At 37.4% G+C, this 20,161-nt stretch overlaps 1 protein-coding gene across 1 annotated transcript in view; it reads left to right on the top strand.

The window, feature by feature from the left end:
- The window catches only part of LOC122794239 (cyclic nucleotide-binding domain-containing protein 2-like), a 746,060-nt gene that overhangs the window by 301,737 nt on the left and 424,162 nt on the right, over positions 1 to 20,161 (top strand). Inside the window, exon 6 of the mRNA XM_044062478.1 lies at positions 11,595 to 11,677. Within this exon, the coding sequence (XP_043918413.1) occupies positions 11,595 to 11,677 (83 nt within the window). The remainder of the gene's footprint in view (positions 1 to 11,594; positions 11,678 to 20,161) is intronic.

Below are 20,161 nucleotides of genomic sequence, written 5' to 3'. Positions count from 1 at the left end.
GCTACTCTGCTTGAAATGTGGTAGAAATTTGCTCCAGCTATGGGAGATACATTGGGATATGAATCTAACGTATTCTGTCTTTATCTGTTCATGAAGGTTTAGTTCCTTTAATATGCTAGGGAACCATTTTTCTGTGAAAAGAAAGTCAAAGTGGGATTGATCCTTTATGCCATGAAAGGCTAAACACAGTTCCCCATGAAGCGCATGTGAAAAACTGAGTACCAATTAGTTTTCAAATTTGTCATTATTCATATTAGTATGTCAGTAAATTAGTATTAGTATTAGTATTAGTATTAGCATTAGCATTAGTATTAGTATTAGTATTAGCATTAGCATTAGTATTAGTATTAGTATTATCTCTAACTTGTTTCTAGGTTCATTTTTGTAAGGATACTAACTTGTTGCTTTTATGAAATATTGTCTATGGGAAATGTGGAATATGTCTTGAAATGTATATCAACTGTAAGTTGTTTCTTTAAAATTATCCCAGTAATTAGTAAGGTAATTGATTGCATGGAATAGGGTAACAGAAAAATAATTGCCTATTATTGTAGTATAAAAGGCTGTTGCCTGAATGCAGGAAGAAGTCTGAGCTACTGTAAGAGTCAAAAGTGCTTAGTGGTTGTTTCTATACATTGTTTTAATCTTATTTTACCCTTTTTAGGCATAGCAATTGATGTAGACAATGTTAGGAAATTATGAATAAAGTGCAGTGGCGAAAATGGTGTTAGAACAGATACTGTCACTCGCTGGTACAAGAAGTGCGAAACATTAGTTGTACTGAACATGTATACAGGGATGCCATGCACTCAGATGAACAGTGATGGGCTAAGGATTGACTCCCCATGAACACTTTAACTGAAAAGAAAATATAACTTAAGAAGGATGCTGTCTGTGGGTTACGGCATTTTAAAATCAGATATCTTGGTTCAGTCATCATAAAAAGGCATGGCACACTTTCAAAATAAGAAAACTAACTTGCAACTGAAAGAACTGAAAAAAAGCTATACTCAAGTTTTCTGCCTCACATCATGACAAATATGTTCTATATGTTTGTTTCCTGTCTCACCTCATGACAAATATGTTCTATATGTTTGTTTTCTCTCTAGAATAATCTGAGACATTTCTGAGTACTTGCATGTGTATTTCTGATTTTAGGGACCTTTCAAATATTCAGTCTGGCGCACTAGGAAATGTTCGACATTTTTAAAGATGGTGAAAATTGGGACTAACAACAGAAGGAAAAACAAACAAGCTGATCAGTTATAATCCTTATCCTATTTGGAGAAGGTGAATATCGAGACAGTTTTTAGCAATCATGATGCACAGTGAATTTCACATGACCTGAATACCATGTTCAATTCAATCTTAGCCCATGGATGTCAAAATCCTTAGTCCATGTTACAAGTCAGTCTACCTGTTTTCCTCAGTAACCAGTACTGCAGAGTAAAAACATACAGACAGCAAATTAATAAAACCACAGAACAGTGAACTGGGAGTATTTCACAAGTAAAACCCTTGTGTACAGTATAACACTCACAAGAAGTCTGTTGACATCTTAGTGGAGAAATTTAAATTCTTGTTTTAGATCTTAAAAGCCTTTTAACTTGTTGACAGGTGAACTTTTCATTATTGGATCAAATCATCTTCCTTACTGTAAATAAAAAAGGATTAATATGATGTAAAATAAATATTAAACTAAACTGATGAATGTATGCTTTTATGCATATGCACTAATCAGCAGTTCAAAGGAGCTTTTGTTGGACAAGTTAAATCATTGCTAATATTGTAGAAGAAAGTATGAGTGAGAGTCATAGTCATTGCAACAGTTTGATGCATGTGTAATGCAGAGTGACTCAGCTGTCAAGCTAGCATATGCGTAATTCAGACACAGGATCACATAGCTGTTAAGGTCACTCAGGATACACAGTAAAGATATACATGACACACAGCACAGGAGCGCTGTCACCAATTTCCACATAGGCCTGTGCTTCGTAAATGGGTGACAGCACTGATGAGGACACAAGGGATGACTGACTAGGCTAACTGTAGTGCCATTCTGTACACTACAGATACAGACCAGACTGGCACTGTAGGGTTACCATCATGGAGGAGCCAGTAGCAGGATCATATTACTGCAGTCTATGTGCCATGAAGTATAAAAGTTATAGGTACTTGGGCGGAGAGGTACAATGTCAAAGAGGACGTGCAGCAAAGTAGGCTTACTTGTGTGTGTGTGTGTGTGTGTGTGTGTGTGTGTGTGTGTGTGTGTGTGTGTTTGTGCACGCGTGTGTGTATGGTGAGTGCCTGAACTGTATAGTGTGGTGTTATGGAAAGTTTTTTTAAGGTAAATCGCATGTTAGGGTTGAGGCAAAAACCATTGCCCACATTAGTAGTGAGTGCTAACCCTAACCCTGCTCCTAACCCTCATGTGCAACCTACCTTAAAAAAAAAGCCCTTTCCATAACATTATCACTGTTCGTACAAATTTAGTACACTGGAAAATGGAATTTGTTTTTTTGACTGATGCACTGTGTGTTAGTCTGGAATGTTGTTGCTATAATGAATGGTCTGTACATTTTGGTTAATGATTTTTTGTGTTGATCATGAAACAGTTCAAACATTCATTATGGAATCATCTATCTATGTGTGTGTGTTTGTGTGTGTGTGTGTGTGTGTGTGTGTGTGTGTGTGTGTGTGTGTGTGTGTGTGTGTGTGTGTGTGTGTGTGTGTGTGTGTGTGTGTGTATAAAATCAGTGTTTAATGACATCAACCATGTTGTGCTACAAAAATGACACACACACACACATATCTATATCTATAGCTAGATAGATATAGATAAATATCTTCCTCTCTCTCTCTCTGTATATATATATATATATATATATATATATATATATAAATCAACTGTTCAATGACATCAACTATGTCGCACTGCAAAAATGACAACACGTATGCCATATTTTGTAGTGTACACTTAACTATTACATCACAGGCATGTGCACTAAATGAGTAACTGTGCTGCAAACCACAGACAAAATGCTATTTGTGTATCACAAAATACTTTCTATAGTGTTTACTTCCCCCCACAAAAATAGACAATCCTAACTATAAGCAAAAATACATGTTTTGTCTCATGGTCTTGCATTATCAAAACACACACACACGCATGCAATATTACAATTTTTTGTTGGACGTGACTAGGTTTGCTTGGTCCCTTTTAACTATCTGAGTAGTATTTTGGGTGTTGTATATGGTTTACTTACATTTATTATGTGCTTAGTTTGTAGTCTTATCTTTTGCTGAAGGACTCAGAATCATTATAGGATTAGTCTTGTAACTTATCAGGTTTGTATTATTTCAAGAAGATAAAATAAATGAGAAATTTGTCTCTAGCATGTAGAAAAACACTGCTGGAACAGGTACTTACAAAATGTAATTTTTGTACTGCTTGTAGATTTATACATGAAGGACTTTATGTAATGTTAGAACTACAACGTCTATACTATATTACAAAAATACCAGACACGTTTACTTGTCAGACAAAAGGTATTATTTATATTGCATTATGTTCAGGCTGCCGGAGTTATTGTATAAGTATGAGTACTAGAAGTCTGGGCACAAGAATAAAGGAACATGTTTATGATATTAAAGTAAAGAATAACAATAATGTTCTTTTTAGACATATAACTAATTGTGACAAATTTAAAATGTTTTTGTTTGCAGTCATAGAGCATGTTCCAATAGATTTGAGAGGTGGTTATTACAAAAATCTCATTGAAAGAAAAGAAGCTGAATGGCAGATTAGGTGCTGACAAACTACCTGGATGAAATGAAGCTATTAACATTAAATGTTTTCTCAGTGATCGTAGATTAGCCATTTACTATTTGCGTTTTAAGGGTTAATACAGCACTTTATCAATTAACTGTTAATTGAATTTTTAATTTGATTGGAGAGATGTGGCTTTAAATGTATATTTAAATGAGGTTTTTAAAGATAGTGTTATTTCTGCTGGTCATTTTATCTGACAAAAGTGTGGAATAAATGTTTTTGGAATGATGAGTGCTCTAGCAGCTCGGTTTGATTCTGACATGTTTACAGTGGTTTTATTTATTGTGTATGTAGTAGTATATTTTATCTTTTTCTTTCTTCATGTTATGTGCATCAGCATAGTCATTGCTTAATAGCATGTATAACATATTCTAAAACAAAAGTGACATTTTTATCTATTAATTTTATTACATTATACTATGAACTTGACATTGATGGTACAAAAATTGTAAAAAGGAAAAGGATTTTTTTTCATTAGTCATGTGTAATAACATTTTTCTAATTAGCATGGGCAGTACCCTATAACACTTCATTTTGTAATATGTTTTTTTATAAGTAGTCTGTATGTTCTCTTAATATTTTTGTAAGCTTTTTCTGGGTGATCCAATTCCCTTCCACATGCAAAGGATATGCCATAGTTTATTTGCTTTTCTTCCAAATTGACTGTGCCTGTGTGCGCGTGTGTATGTTTGTGTATGTGCGCACGCCCATGTGTGTGTGTGAGCGTGTGTGCGCACATGTGCGCATGTGTGTGTGCGTGTGCATGTGTGTGAGCATGTGCACACGTGTGCGTGTGTGTATGTGTGAATGTGCATGTGCGTGTGTGTGTGTATGCGAGCATGTGTGCAAGCGTGTGTGTGTGTGTGTGTGTGTGTGTGTGTGTGTGTGTGTGTGTGTGTGTGTGTGTGTGTGTGTGTGTGTGTGTGTGTGTGAGAATGTGTGCGCACGTGTGCGAGTGTGAATGTGTGTGTGCATGTGTGTTGGTGTGTGTGCATGTGTGTGTAGGTGTGTGTCTACCTGCATCCCTTTATAGACTGGCATCCTGCTAGGTTACACTCAAGCTGCCCTGTAACCCTGAACTAGATAAATCAAGTAATTAAAGAATGAATGAATGATGCGTGACTGTACTAGATGCCATAAAAGTGTCTTATTAATGCATACTGCAAACCTAGAAGAAAAATGAGCAAGCCCCTAAACTTCCAAGTAACTCACTGTAATTAATTACTAAGTGTATAACAGCTTTCAAAAAATGAGTGTATGTGCAAGCAATGAGCATTTTTTTAATGGAGGTAGCACAAAACAATTTTCCAAAGGGAATGCAGAGTAAAATAACATCCTTTCTGCAATGGTTTTTAATCAAAGATAGTGGAAAAAATTCAGTGACACTTTATAGAGATTTTATTCAGTATCCAGTTAGTTAAGAGTTTAACCTAGACACACAGTAGTCAGGAACAGATAGCATGAATCATATCAAAGTGTACTGGACATAGGTAGTTTTAGCACATTACCTCATCAATTAAATCTTGCTGCCTTACCTGCACAGTCAATATTTTTGTCTTTGTAATTAATGTTTGGCATTTTTAGATCATATTGTTTAAGACTGACAGTGCTCAAGGCAATCACGGTCCCTTTATCTCCCCGTCTTCTCTCTCACTTGTTGAAAATAAAATTCTTTATTTTTTTCCTTAGTTATTGTTTCTTAACTCACTATACGCAGAGCTATGCAGCAACTGTTTAAAACTAAAGCTACAACTGAAAACTCACAGTGAAATTGGTGAGAGCAAGAAATGCTTACCATGTAATATGAATACTGAAATACATCAAGAAACTTTTTTGATAGGTTGCATTCTGGGGCAGATAATTTGCAGGGAAACATTGAAATTAGAAGTTACTAACATCTATACAAATGATCATGTCTTGATTTTGTTCTTTCCTATGCAGGATGCAGGGTGCAGTGCTTACAAATGCTGTACTATCACTCATGATGAATTTCTTACACTTTCTCAATACATGAAACAAAAAGGGCGCATAGAACATTACTTAATCTGAAACAACTGCATGTAAGATTGTTTACTTCTAATGAGAAATAAAAATTCAGTGGCAATAAATATATATTTCTGTGCTCCACTAAATAACAATGAGATATGCAGTTTTGAAACAAATAAAAGCAATTACAAAAACTAGTGTGCTTACTTTCAGTCATGTCACGTGTATTCTGCACACCACATCTGCCACAGTCCATCAACCAGATTAAACTTATTCCTAGCAAAATGTACTTAAGTGAAAGAAAAAAAATGATTTTAAAGTAAAGTAGAGATTTAAAAATACTCTTGCAGACCAAAAAGATTTAACTAAGGTCAGAAACTGACAATCACATTTTGTACAGCTGCACCTCACTGCATTGTTATGAAGCAAAGCAGATTTATGTCTAAACCCATTGCTAGATTTCAAGTGACAACCATGGCCATGCACCTGGTCATTACTGTAACTTACTTTCTGACAGAAAACAATAAGCTAGCAAGCTAGAAAAGGACCATTCTTTCATTTAGACAAAGTTTCATTTGAAGATCTATGATATTCATAAAGGAAACTGACAAATTGACTCATAAAAGGAGAAAATTGGTAATTTAGATGGGGGAAAAACAGGTAATCTGTGGAGAGCACAGTCTGTTTATTAATGGATAAAAAAGGGAAGTACATATATATATATATATATATATATATATATATATATATATATATACATACACACACACACACACACACACACACACACACACACACACACACACACACACACACACACACACACACACACACACACACACACATATATATATATATATATATGGGTCTACTTCATTTGATCGAAAGACCATTTGACCTAAACCCATTTGATCGAAATTTCATTTGATCGAAAACCAGTATTCAAGGCATAAAACTGAGATTTGTCCCCCTTCCCAATATTGTGCAACCCTGGAGTTGGTATATATAGCTAGGGGGTATGGGGGAGCAAAGCCCCCCACCTAGTTTCCTTTAAAAGAAGAAAATAACACAAAAAGTACAGATTTTAAACACCCCCCTAACTATTTATAGTACCTATAGGCAAAAGATGACATTTGTTTTTTGTAAACTAACATTACGTCTTCTAAATGTGACCGACTGATGGAATGTAGTTCTGTGTCCAAACATACATGGCTCATCCTGAAGGAAAGAAGGAATTCACTAGGATGTCACAGGATTCCAATGTCTGTGTAGCATCTATAATTTCATTGACACATAGAGTATCCAAAACAGTAGTGTATTGGGTTATACAACCGAAACCCAGGGAACTGGATTTGCTTCTTGGTGATGTGATTTCATATAATTTCATTTCAAGATGGGACTGTTTCTTCCATCTGAGTTGTTTAATCTCTCTTGTTTACATAACACATAAGTAGAATTCCTTATTATATCTGATGCTGTGGAATTTAACTCAAGTGATAGATATCTCACTCAGGACAAAGAATTTTTTTTGTCTTTAGCTTTGAAATTGGGGCACCCTTCCAACTGATATCCGAAATGATGGGAATATAAGGAAGTTTAGTTCCCAGCACACGGCTTACTTAAGAGAAAGGGATTTCTGCATTATTTCCCACCCTCTCGTTATTTTAACTGTTTCATTTCTACACTCATTTTTGTTGTACCTTATGACCTTACTTGTAGCTTCACAAAATGTTGTGCTTGCTGCCTTTGATACTATGTTGTTATACATCATAACCTTATTTTTACTGTACCGACTTATTCTGTGTGACCCTCTAACTAATCTACATATTTCTAACTATTCTCTAGTGACATTTCATAGAAATGAGAAATGTTTACAACTCTGAGTAATGCATAAATGATTTAATGTCTTCATATTTATGATTCTGTTTATTTGCTTCTCTCGATTCATATAATTATACCGACCAGCCCAGTGGCAAGATTTCGGTCTCATAACCCATGGACTAGGGCTTAATCCTGACTTCTGTTGATTAACTATGTAGAGTTTGCATTTTCTCCTATGTCTGGGTGGGTATTCTTGATTACTTCCTAATAATATGCTAATTAATTAAACAGTTAACATACATTTTGACCACATTTATGTATGTGGTGTTTATACCCTGTCCTTGTGGCCAGGTCATGCAAAAAAGGTCTGAGGATCACTCCACTTAACCTGGTTAACCACTAAATTAAATTAAATTAAATTAAATTAAATTAAATTAAATTAACAAGTACATATTGATCCCTGAATACACCTTGTGCTCACAGAGCTTTTTGCCACTTGAATTAGAGCACTACACTGGCAAATATAACAGGGAGCTGTCTGTACATTAGATAAACATGAAGGAATAAATCAGTGAAATAGAGATCAGGTCCCGCCTTGAAATGGATTGGTGCCCATGGGGTTCATTTGTTTGTCGCTTATTACTGTAGAAATGTATACTGCAGAATATATCCTTATACTCTGTTATTTATTTATTGTAATGATATGGTATTTATTTATTTAATTATTTGTTTGTTTGTTTGTTTGTTTATTTATTTATTTTACATTTGATTACATCTTTCTGGCAGTGTCTGAAATGGGTCCTTGTTGGGTTCTTTACCCTAAGTAATCAATGAGTCCTAAATAACTGAATAGGATACAGAAAAAATGCAAAATGTGTATGGTCCACAAGTTTACATAAGGAAGCACTATGCCTGATAACACACTGAGAGCCTTCTGTTTGAACATCTGGTAATGGGAAAAGAAATGTGTATGACAACTAATACCAATAAAGCAAGTACAAAGGTCAAACAAAAAAACGCATATGTGAAAACAAGAAAAACCCAAGCAAACCAGAATCTCCACTGTGTAATTCCTTAAATTTCCTATGAAGAGTCACATGGGGAAATGCAAATGAACCCTGAAGAACATAAAGGTGTTTCAGCTCCAAGGCTTCTTGATGCTTATTGATTTTTTATAAGCTTTCATGGATGAAGTCACTCCAAATTTCATTAGCTGTACGTATGACATGCGTTGCCCTTTTGTAGATTCATCAGTACAGTACAAATGAAGAAATTGGCTATTCTCTGAAATTACTCAAATTATATAAAGTCTGATGCCTATAACTTTATTTGTCACTGCAACATATGATTACTACTAGCAGCTGACAGAATCAATAATGAAATATTTATTGATAAAAAAATAAAGAAAGGGGTTGGGAAGAATCTGAGAAATTATCCAAACCTAACATACAAAAATATAGAAAATTACTTTTGTGAGGGAGCAACACACGAGGGCCAGATTAGATGAAGTAGCAAAGAACCTAGAAAATGTGAAATCTAGTCAGATTTTCACTGGGGAGTAAAACCAGGATGTATATTGAAATGTTGAATTTCACTAATTGTCTTTAAGCAACAATGTTATGTATGAATATCTCTGAGGTATAGCATCTCCCCCAACCCATGTGTCTTGTAAGTGCATTAAAGAACCTGACCCACATCATTTGCAAGTACCATTAAGGCACAAAGTTTAGAGTTACCCCAAGTGTCTAGTGTACCCCCCAGTGCTGCAGGATTTCTTAACTAGTTTGGGGGAGTATGCAGGTATGACGGCCTTCCAACACACACAGACATGCAGCCCAACATATACACACATGCACCCCTCCCGAACACCACCTGTCTGCTAAACTCTCTGTACTGTGATAGGTGAGCACAAGCTTTTGGTCATGTTTAATATCATGAACAGTTGTGAGTTGACTTGTTGCTTTATTTAGTAGAGAGACTCCCTGAATCTCTTGGCTGTGTAAATGCCTTACAAAAAGCAGTTATGGGGAGATCACATAGATAATTAGCATATGCATCCCCTGGAATATCCATATAAAACAGAGTTCATCCCTGACCCTATTCAAACAAAACCTTGACAACTAGGTGGGAAATTGTAAGTTTACCCCCAGCCTGGCCCCATGTCCCTTATGAACAGAAGCCATCAATAAGAACATTATTATCCTAACAATCCCCAACAAATCCCTTAGTTACCTCCCTACTAACATTCCCACCCCCCCACATAGATGCCCATGATACTCAGGATCCCAGGGGGTTTGTGGTGCACTGCTAGGCTTGTAAGGCCCTTAGTGATCATTAGTCTAGTTACAATCTGTGACCCTCCCTATTAGTATTTAGCAGAGTCATGGAGACAACCAACATCTTTGTGTTAAAGCACTATAGTAGGGCTGTCTCTGACGAGGAAATGGCTATGTGTATGGGACTGTGGCATAATGGTTAAGGTGTTTACCTTACATACACACAGTGCAAGGTTTGATTCTCACATGGGGTAATTGGCTAAGCTTAAAATGGCCCACAAGGGCAGTTAGCCTAGTAGTAACCGATGAACCTACAGCGAGATATACATCTTATGTACTCCTTATGGTACCCTTTCTGAATTTGTCCCCAGATTTTTTTAGGGGGGCAGGATGTCTGTTTTCTCCTGCTGTCTCCTTAGCATAAGGGGTTGCCCCCCCATACCCTATCCACTTATATGAGAATATTCACCTTTCGGTTTTCTAGTGGAGATTGTAAGGAAAGGCATCTGTCTCCATATGCCTAGCTCCATAATCAGCCAACAGTAAGCTCCTCTCCCCAGCTAGGACATCTAGTACTGATTCATTACCACAATCTTTTAAATAGATCATACTTTTCCATTATTGGTTTTATTGTGGCTAACCACCAAGTGAAGAAGCATGAGCTTTTGCAAATTTCATCACTCACTCAGTCAGTCACTCAGTCAGTCACTCACTCACTCACTCACTCACTCACTCACTCACTCACTCACTCACTCACTCACTCACTCACTCATATTATGTCAGTCAGCAGTTGGCTGTGAAGCCTACAGAAGGGCTATGTGCCCATTTATAGCTCCAAACTCTTACCCCTCAAAACACACACACACACACACACACACACACACACACACACACACACACACACACACGCCAATTCACCTAATCAGCTAAAGATAAACTGACCTTTTTGTTGTCAGCCAAGAAGGCATCAGCTTATTTTCATTCAGTAGTTCTATATCACTCTGTAGTGAATAAATTGTTAATTGTTAAAAAACTGTTTATGTTATTCAGCCATTGGTTAGCCAAAGTATAAATTATAAATAAAGATCTACTTTTTAATTACACAACAATGCAAATTATTTCATTAAAGTACAAAGGTGTGCACAGTTTGACTGAAGTATTTGTGTTAATTCAGACAGGACTACGTGCTACTTAGCAGCCATGAAACCCAAAATTTTACTTTGAAGTTTTGAAAAAAAATAATACAGAATGTTACTTTTTATTGCATATATTAGGCTTCATGGAAATGAGTGGGCATGATGAAAGTCAGTGAAAGCAAAGGTTGAGCTTATTTGTTTGCATGCGTGTTTCTCTTGAAAGTCATTTGATAAAATTTAGCAGTGAATTAATTCAGTCATTCATTAATGTAGAACAAACCTCCAGCTTCCTGTTGTGTTTTGACTCTGTGTATGACTAGACTGGAGTATAAGTGAAATTATAATATTTAAAAAATAAGGGGAAAATGATACCTTGTGCAATCCCAGCAAACCTAAACTGGAGCAGTTCACAATCTGAAGTGAATGAAAGTACTTATATATTTCCAAATTTGTTTTGATGGCGAGCATAAACAGTAGTCAATTTTATGATAAATCATTCTGTATTAAACAGTTTCAAAATGATACTGTTCACTGTCCTTTCAGGGCCTTCTACTTCACCATATATTTCAATATCAGACAAGCAAGCATCTGCATCTCTTACTTCACTAAGACAATCAAGAGCTCAGGTAACACTACACACTTCTTTACTTTTCTGGGATGTAGCAGAAATGTATCATTGCTCCAATGGTATTGTATGACACATTGGCACATCTAGCAGATGCTTTACCAGTCGATGCTGATTGAGGTGTTTTAAACATTTATTAATAGAATATCTTAATGCAGTAGAAATCTATTTTAAATGTAAAAAACAGCACGTTTGGTGATACCATATAGAATGTACACATTAATACATTTATTTAATATAATTATAGTTACTTGATATTTTTTTCTATTTTCAAAACATGTAATTAAGTGTCCTAAAACTTAAAATCATTTAATCATTTTAAATTAGTGCAGTCATTATCCTCTTTTGTGCATTCTATTTTCTATGGAAATGTTCAGTGATTTATTGAAAATGTTAATAATTATGATATGCATAGGACTGCTGGTTTTCCTTTATGATTAGGTGATACTCGTGTCTTGCAACTTGTGAGGTAAACTAAACTAAAAGAGACAAGTGGCCAAGATAAGCATTGTACAACCTTTTTTTCTGGTTAGGTGCTTGTGACTGTGTTTACCTTCTGAAGTACATGCTAGAATTTGGTTAAAACATAAAAAAGAAAGAAAGAAAACATCTGAAGAATACTTTCCAAAAAAAAAAAGCAAATGGTTCAAGAGGACAAGTAGAAGAGACTTTGGTAGTCAGAACTGTGTTATGGAGTCATATGCAAAAATATATGTTTTTGCTGTGAGGAAATGCAGGCCTTCTACTACAAATTTCAGTTGGATCTTTATTTCCCTTAGTTGAAATAAACAATGTGATGTGTGTGTGTGTATGTGTGTGTGTGTGTGTGTGTGTGTGTGTGTGTGTGTGTGTGTGTGTGTGTGTGTGTGTGTGTGTGTGTGTGTGTGTGTGTGTCTTTGTATATCTCTCACTCTCTCTCTCTTTGTCTCTTTTTCCCCTGTCCGGCTTCCTTCTTCCTAAATATAATTTGTTATAGCAGAGACAATCATTTGGACAAAAATGTGGGTCATCATGAAACTAATGTTTTGTACTGTTGTAGTGTTTCCATGCACAGAGATGGGCTGTTTAATTCATGCAGCATATACATTTAGTCATATTATTACTACCCTATGACCAGCTGCTTTGTGAAACATTAGTCTGGAGAGCTAGTGTAGGTCTTTCTTGGTTAAAAAAAGATAAAACAAAATAAAATACAAGCTTATGACTTGGCATCTGTCAATAACTGTGTGCTAAACTTTCAGAAAACTCAAGTCAGCTTAAGGACGTAGGTCATATTCTTTACTTAGCTAAACATCCTTTTTAGATAATAAATCCATGCTGAAAGCAACACATTCTTTATTGAAGATTACCTTGTGTTTTATTCATTACAAGAACTTCTTCAAAGAAACATTATAAACCTTTTAGTTTCCCTTTTCTAACAATAACAAACTTCTGCTAAAACATTCACACAATCTCATAATAAACATTTTTCTTGTAACATCAGAAATGTGTCTGTGTTTCCTCCCCTATATTTTATTTCTTTTATTGTAATGTTTTCTACATTTTTTTATTTTCCTGACGCTAAAAGTATGGCATTTTCATTGTGGAATGTTTGAATGGCGTATGACTCTTTAGTTCTGTATGTAAGGAAGCTGCTTTTTTATGGTGCTGTGCCAGGATGTCCTGATCTCTTCTTCGGAGGGTTCCTTCCTACTCCTTTCCATTAGATTTCTCCATTCACAGGCTCCTGGTTTGACGTGGTAAGTCAGAAGGCTGCGAGGAGAGGAGAGTACAGTAACTGACTGAGTAGCGGCTCCTTGTATATGGCTGATAACAAACAGCTAATTAAGTGCATATTGAGCAGAAATGTCATTTGTGATTTCTTATGATTGTGTTATGTAACTGCTAAAAGAAAACAAGAGACTAGCACTTAAAGAGACAACAATATTATGGAGAGGCTTTTCACAGGTGTCATTGGGGTTTCAAGGCCATATAGTCCAAAGACTAAGTATAGCTTGCCAATACCCACTATCAGGCTTTATCTTCTTTTTGAAGGAAAGAGATAACAGCTATCTTGTGGTAAACTTAAAGCACTCATGCAGTCATACAGGTTTTGAAGGAAGGTATTCAACCACATTGTCTAACCTGTTGAGGAAGTTTATTCCATGGGGGGATGGGTGATTGATGAATCTAACTCTCCATAGCATTTTGCTTATCTAATGATTAAGGTTTAGATATCTGGTAATAGTATTAGCTGAGCTATCTGACTTATTTAGATATAGAAGGTCAAATAACACTGAATGTCTAATGGTGCGATAAGTAAGGCACAGATCCTCCCTTTGAGGGTCAATGAGACACAGATTACTGGGACAGGGCTTCCATTCTCTCCTGGTTACTATAGTTATTTACACCAGGGATCTTTTTTGATAGGAACCTCTGGGGATTTTCAAGTTTGTTGATATGTTACACGACATACATTACCAAATAGCAAATAGCATGCTGAACTCTATAATAGGTCTGATCGGTACCGAATAAAGGGGAATGCTAACTTTTTTGGATCTGGATGAAATATCTTTGACTATTTAGCTGTACTGACTAGAAGGATTTCCTGATAACAGTTACTACATGATGATAAAAGGGGAGGGAACAGCTGAGCCAAGTGCCCAGGTCCCTGGCTGCCTTTTCATTTATTAAAGGCATGCTTTCTGTATTGCATGATGTGGGTAATTTTTGTTTTCCAAAGGAAAGAATGCTGCACTTTTTGGCATTCAGCTTAAGTCCATTTTCCATATACCAGGTGTTAACTAGGGTAATCACTTTCTGAAGAGCGCAGAAAGTTCATAATAAACTTATCTATTTTAATTTTATGGTCGTGGTAGCTGTGCTGGTTATTTGTCTTTTTGGTCCATATTGTGCTACCAGCAATGGCATTTATGTGTTGGGGCCTCCTTCTCTTTTGTTGAAGAGTGCAGATATCTGAGGAGGTTTTGATATGTGCAGTCAGTATGTAGTTGTCTGCAGAACTGGTTAACTTGAGGTAGAGGTCTTGGTTATCATTTCTGAGACTGGAGAAACAGATGCCAAATAAAAGAGGACCCACTTAAGACTCTTGAGGGACTCCACTGCTTACCTTAGTACTATATGAAGAAGTACCTGCCACACAAACTATGTGAGTTCTCTCCATTGCCAGTCAGGTAAACATCTTATCATGTACGAATCTATGTTTAGGGCTGTCAGTTCATTACAATTATGGCATGAGGAATGGTCTTGAATGCTTTAGCCAGAACAGGATAAGCTGCATGAATAGCAAGAGCACTGTTAACAACTTGCATAACCCTCTCAAAGAAATTGACAAGGTATAAGAGGCATAATCTTCCTTTGACAAAGCCAAATTTTTGGGGTCAAGCCTCATGTGATTCTTAATGTCATAATTAATGAAACTGGTCATGATATGCTTCATAGTTTTACAAATATGCCTGTGTGGTTTGTATGAGGAAATATACCTGAGTTCATAGAAATCCTACATCATTGAATCACAGTTCACTGACACTCAAAATATTGAAATCAAACTTCATTGAAGCAGTGGAACAATGAAGATCTTCCCAGGGTAAGTAACCACTTACCCTAAAAGAAACAAAACCTAAACCACACCATTCCTAACCCAGGTGGGGGGGGCTATGCCCTCCATACACCCAAATAAATATACTAACTCCAAGATTCCACTACAGTTGGGAAAAGGACAAAGTTCACCATCTCACACAACAGGCTACGCATATGTATATACACACACACACACACACACACACACACACACACACACATATATATATATATATATATATATATATATATATATATATATATATATATACAGAACCGGATCATGGTCAAATGTAGGCAAGGTAATACATCAGGGTGGCCCCAGCCAGCACCTGCCCCTGCAGCCAGGCCACCCCCCCCCCTAACAGCAGACCCCCTTAGACATTCTAATGCCCCATTCAGACCTCTCAACCATAATGAATTTCTTGGTATTTACCAGTTTTGAGGGCAAAATAATGGTGTCCCATGAATTTCTGAGTAGCCCCTTCAATTTCCGATTTTTTTATTTACATTTTTAAGTTATTAACTCATTATGTGGTTGCATTTTATTTGTATTTGTAAAAACTCTTAAGTGATGGTCACGGCAATGGATAAAATAGTTGGCATTTGTGAAGTTCAGAACATGATGGATGTTTATTTTTCCTTGTCTGATGAATAGCTGTTTCAGTTTTAGCATTTTTGACCATAATCAAGAACGTGTATAATGAATGAGTTAATGGGCTCTGAATGGATCTGTTAAGTTTAATGTCTCTTTGACTCAAATTGTATCTCTTTCCCTCCAAAACTGGGGAGATTTTGAGAGAAAAGGTGTTGGATTACACTTATTATACTATGACCCCCCATTAATATTCCAAAAGCTGCATGCTGATTGGCCAGCGTGCACGTTGTAAATTGACTTATACTAATGGAAAAAGGTCTGGTCACCCGGACTTTTTCCATTAGTATAAGTCTCTTTTAAAACACTGTCTTGCTATGTTAAAAGAGTTTAACATAGTGACACAGGTTTAAAAAAAGCAACGGAGATCTCCGTTGCTTATTTTAAAGCTGTCTCGCTATGTTAAACCCATTTAACATAGCGAGACAGGTTTAGAATAAGAAGCAGCGGAGAAAGCAAGATCTCCGTTGCTTTTTACTGTTTCGCTATGTTAAATGGGTTTAACATAGCGAGACAGCTTTAAAATAAGCAATGGACCGTTGCTTATTTTAAAGCTGTCTCGCTATGTTAAACCCATTTAACATAGCGAAACAGTAAAAAGCAACGAAGATCTTGCTTTCTCCCTTGCTTTGGCCACAACTCTGATGTACTGCGTAGGCATGCAGTACATCAGAACTGCCGCAGATACCAGACAGCTGCGGAAGGGCAGCAAAGAGGCATTATACAATGCCATTATTTAAGAAAAGTAATTATTTCTTTTCTTAAATAATGTCATAGATAATAGCAATAACACGCCTGGGTGTGGGTAATGGATTACCCACGGTTGTCTTTGTTTGGTCCCTCGGGCTTCGCCCTCAGGACCAAACCATGCCAACCGTGGGTAAATCCCGCATTACCCACACCCAAGCGTGGGTTATTGCTATAATAATGCATGTCAAATGTACCTCGTTATGGGAAAGTTCCTCCTTTGGGCTCATTCTTTCTAAGTCAGTGGCACATGCAGCGTTAGGATTTTCTTTTTTACATGTCACCAAAATAAATTAACTAAACCAAGAAACAAAATGTTACGGCAGGAAACTCAGATGACCAAAGATTAGAAATACAAAACTTTAATCCACAAAGAAAGATCTTCACAAAAAGTTAAAACATAACTGCTTTTGTTCACTTACAATACCTTTTTAAGATCTGCTGTTCTGTATGGAGGCTTGGTTGCTATTTAGTTATCCCATTGGATGGTTTAAGGAACAAAAGCGCTTATCTTTATTTTTTATCTGTATTTCTAATTTGACCATACGAGTTTCCTGCTGTAACATTTTGTTTCTAATTTTTTTTTTATCCATGTTAAACAGCACTGAGGAGATACTTTGGTTTTATATGAGCTCATCGAGCTGCACTTAAGAGGTTTCTATTTGTACAACTTTGCAACAGTCGCTTGCAACAGAGATACTTATGCTAGGCAGCCAGTCCTGGTAGATAAGTAAAACATGAATACTAACAACCAATATTTTCACGAGAAAAATGGCATTAACTATTTACCCCATTTAAAGTTTTTCAAGTAAAATAAGGTAATGGCCGATTCTATTTTTCAAGGGAAGAAATCCAAGATTCCAATGTGATTTTTGTTAACCTTGCTATCTGTCAGGACCTGAAGCTAGACTACGTCCCCTGCACAGAAGTCAGTCTTTTGAGTAGTACAGTACAACAGTGAGGTAGTAAGGCACAGAGTGTGTGTTTTGTTTGCAAATCTTCATATTCACTAGAGTCTGCCATCATGGGGAAGCTTAATATGGTGATGTTGTGGTACCTATTGAGAAATGATTTACTATTTGTAATCAGTCTCTTTGGACTGCTATAGTGGTTAACTGAGGTAAACATAGTAACTTTCTATCATTTGGCTGATCACTGGTATGCCTTGTGACAGTCACAGTAGCTTTTCTACTCTATCTCATATTAAAATCATAATACTTTCGAAACTTGATTAAAGCTTTTTAAGAGCACACTTCGTAGACAAACCCCAGGATTCATGAAGCTTGCGCCAGGTGCAGGTGTAGCGTCGGTGATCTAACACCAAATATGGCCGCCGAGCAATTCAGGTACGAGCTGTTTCCACATGCATTACTTGCATACGCTACACCCGCGCAGCTCCCAGTGCCTGTATGCTAATCACCCCATGTGCAGCAGTGTAGCATGCAAATGAAGGTATATAGTGATTCAGAAAGTTGTGCAGGCATAGTGTAAGCATGCAGAAATGTAAATCGAAAAAAACAGTTTACATTTTTACAAACATAAAATCGGAGCCATGACAGCAGACCAAACACACGTATTATACTGTTAATATATGCCAATGGCTAAATATATAGCCATTGGCATAAAAAGACATGCACAAAATATAAAAAAGAACATTTAATGTTATGCCTACACTAACACAAAGTTAAAGCACAGGGCATCAGTGCGCAAACGGGATCACAATGAAAATAGAATTATATGGAATAAAACTGCAATGTAACACTTTTCATGATTTCCCCATAATAGTCAGTGGCACGCATGCTACACCACACCATGGCGCAAGGGTTGCTAAGGGGCTGTGACAGTGTTCTGCGCGGTAACTAGGAATTAGTAGGCAATGCCATGCAAATGAGTGGAGTAATAGTGAATCACAAATTCCCCGCTGGTGTAAGGATGTACCTCACAGTGTAGCATTACAACACCGAGGTGTGCCCTGGAGGTAAAGATGACATCAAGAGAGGGGTGTGCCACCTTTGCTGTAAACACATTGGAGCATTGCAAATCCAGTTTGCCTGTTGCTAAGCAAAGCTGCAGGATAGGGGTGTGTTGAAGTAGCCATAGCTTTGCTTAGCTGAGAGCACACAAGGTAAACGAATGTGCATGTGAACGTGGATTAAAACACACTGTAAACCCGGTAAAGGGCTGTGCGCGGCGCGCACCGGAGCGGAAACAGGAAGGATATGGGAATAAAATAAGGAAATGCTGCAGCATGGAAATTGGAGTACAAATGAGTAATTAACACCTAGGAACCCACAGTGGGTCATTGACAACAGCTAACAAGGCTGCTAGCAGCTACATGCAGAACAGGAAAGGGGAGGTGCGGTACTGCAAAGAAAACAGTACTGTCACAGCAGAACAAAGCAAAATTGCAGTAGATCAGCTACATAACACATTTCGCAACACATTCCTGGGTAGGGAAAGTACAAAACAAGAAAGCCGACAGGTGGAGTCATGCCTGACAATGGGAGGGGATTCAGGTTGAAAAGTGAATTAAAGGGCAACAGATGAATCATGGCAGGAAAGCATAATTCAACACCGAAGGCCTCACAATTGCAGTACTCACTGTAAAACCCATAATTAAGATACCCTGCAGCTGGAATTGCACTTACACATCCAATGACATCAGCAGCATCCATAGCACAATAGTAAAAAGTGTGAAAGCACCTCACACACACTTGTGTATTCCCATACACTCTGCACCATCGGTGTATACAGACAGGGAACTTTTAATATGTACATGTTAGGGGCTGCCATAGCTTTGATTCACCAGTATGTGTTGGAGACTGAAGGTGGTGTGGAGGATGATGCTGACAACCACCTCAGGCACCAGAGGAGGAAAAGAGTGTTCAGACCCAGGGTAACCTACCAGGGGCTAAATGATCTGGAGGTAGTAGAGTGTTACAGGGTGGACAGGGACACCATACAGCAACTTGTTGAGCTGTGCCGGCCACACCTCAGAGCCAGAAATAACAGAGGGGACCCCATCCCAGTGGACACGAAGTTATGTGTAAGCTTGAGAATACTAGCCACAGGTACCTTTCAAAGGCCAACTGGAGATATCCTGGGGATCTCACAGGCATCAGCATCCAGGCTACTTCACCATTTCCTGGATGCCATGTTACCACATGCCAATGAGCACATATACTTCCCCCAAATGCAGGAGGAGTTGGCCAGCAATATGCATCTCTTCCACCATGTGGCAGAATACCTGGAGGTACTGAGTGCAATAGACTGTACGCACATACACATCAAGTCACCACCTGGTGAGCAGGGTAGGCGATAAATAAACCGCAAGGGATATCCCTCCATCAACTGCCAGGTCATGTGCAATGCCCAGGGCATGACCATGGATGTGTGTGCTGGCAGCCCTGGAAGCTATCACAACTCCCACATCTGGCATGCCTCACAGCTGTATCAGGTATTTGCCAGGGGGGACATCCCATATGGTCACCTGGTGGGGAATGC

This window comes from Protopterus annectens, chromosome 2.part1, assembly GCF_019279795.1.
Source record: "Protopterus annectens isolate FY-2018-M chromosome 2.part1, PAN1.0, whole genome shotgun sequence".
Taxonomy (NCBI): Eukaryota; Metazoa; Chordata; order Ceratodontiformes; family Protopteridae; genus Protopterus; species Protopterus annectens.
The sequence above is the reverse complement of the archived record's forward strand: the minus strand, read 5'-3'. Positions and strand labels throughout refer to the sequence as shown.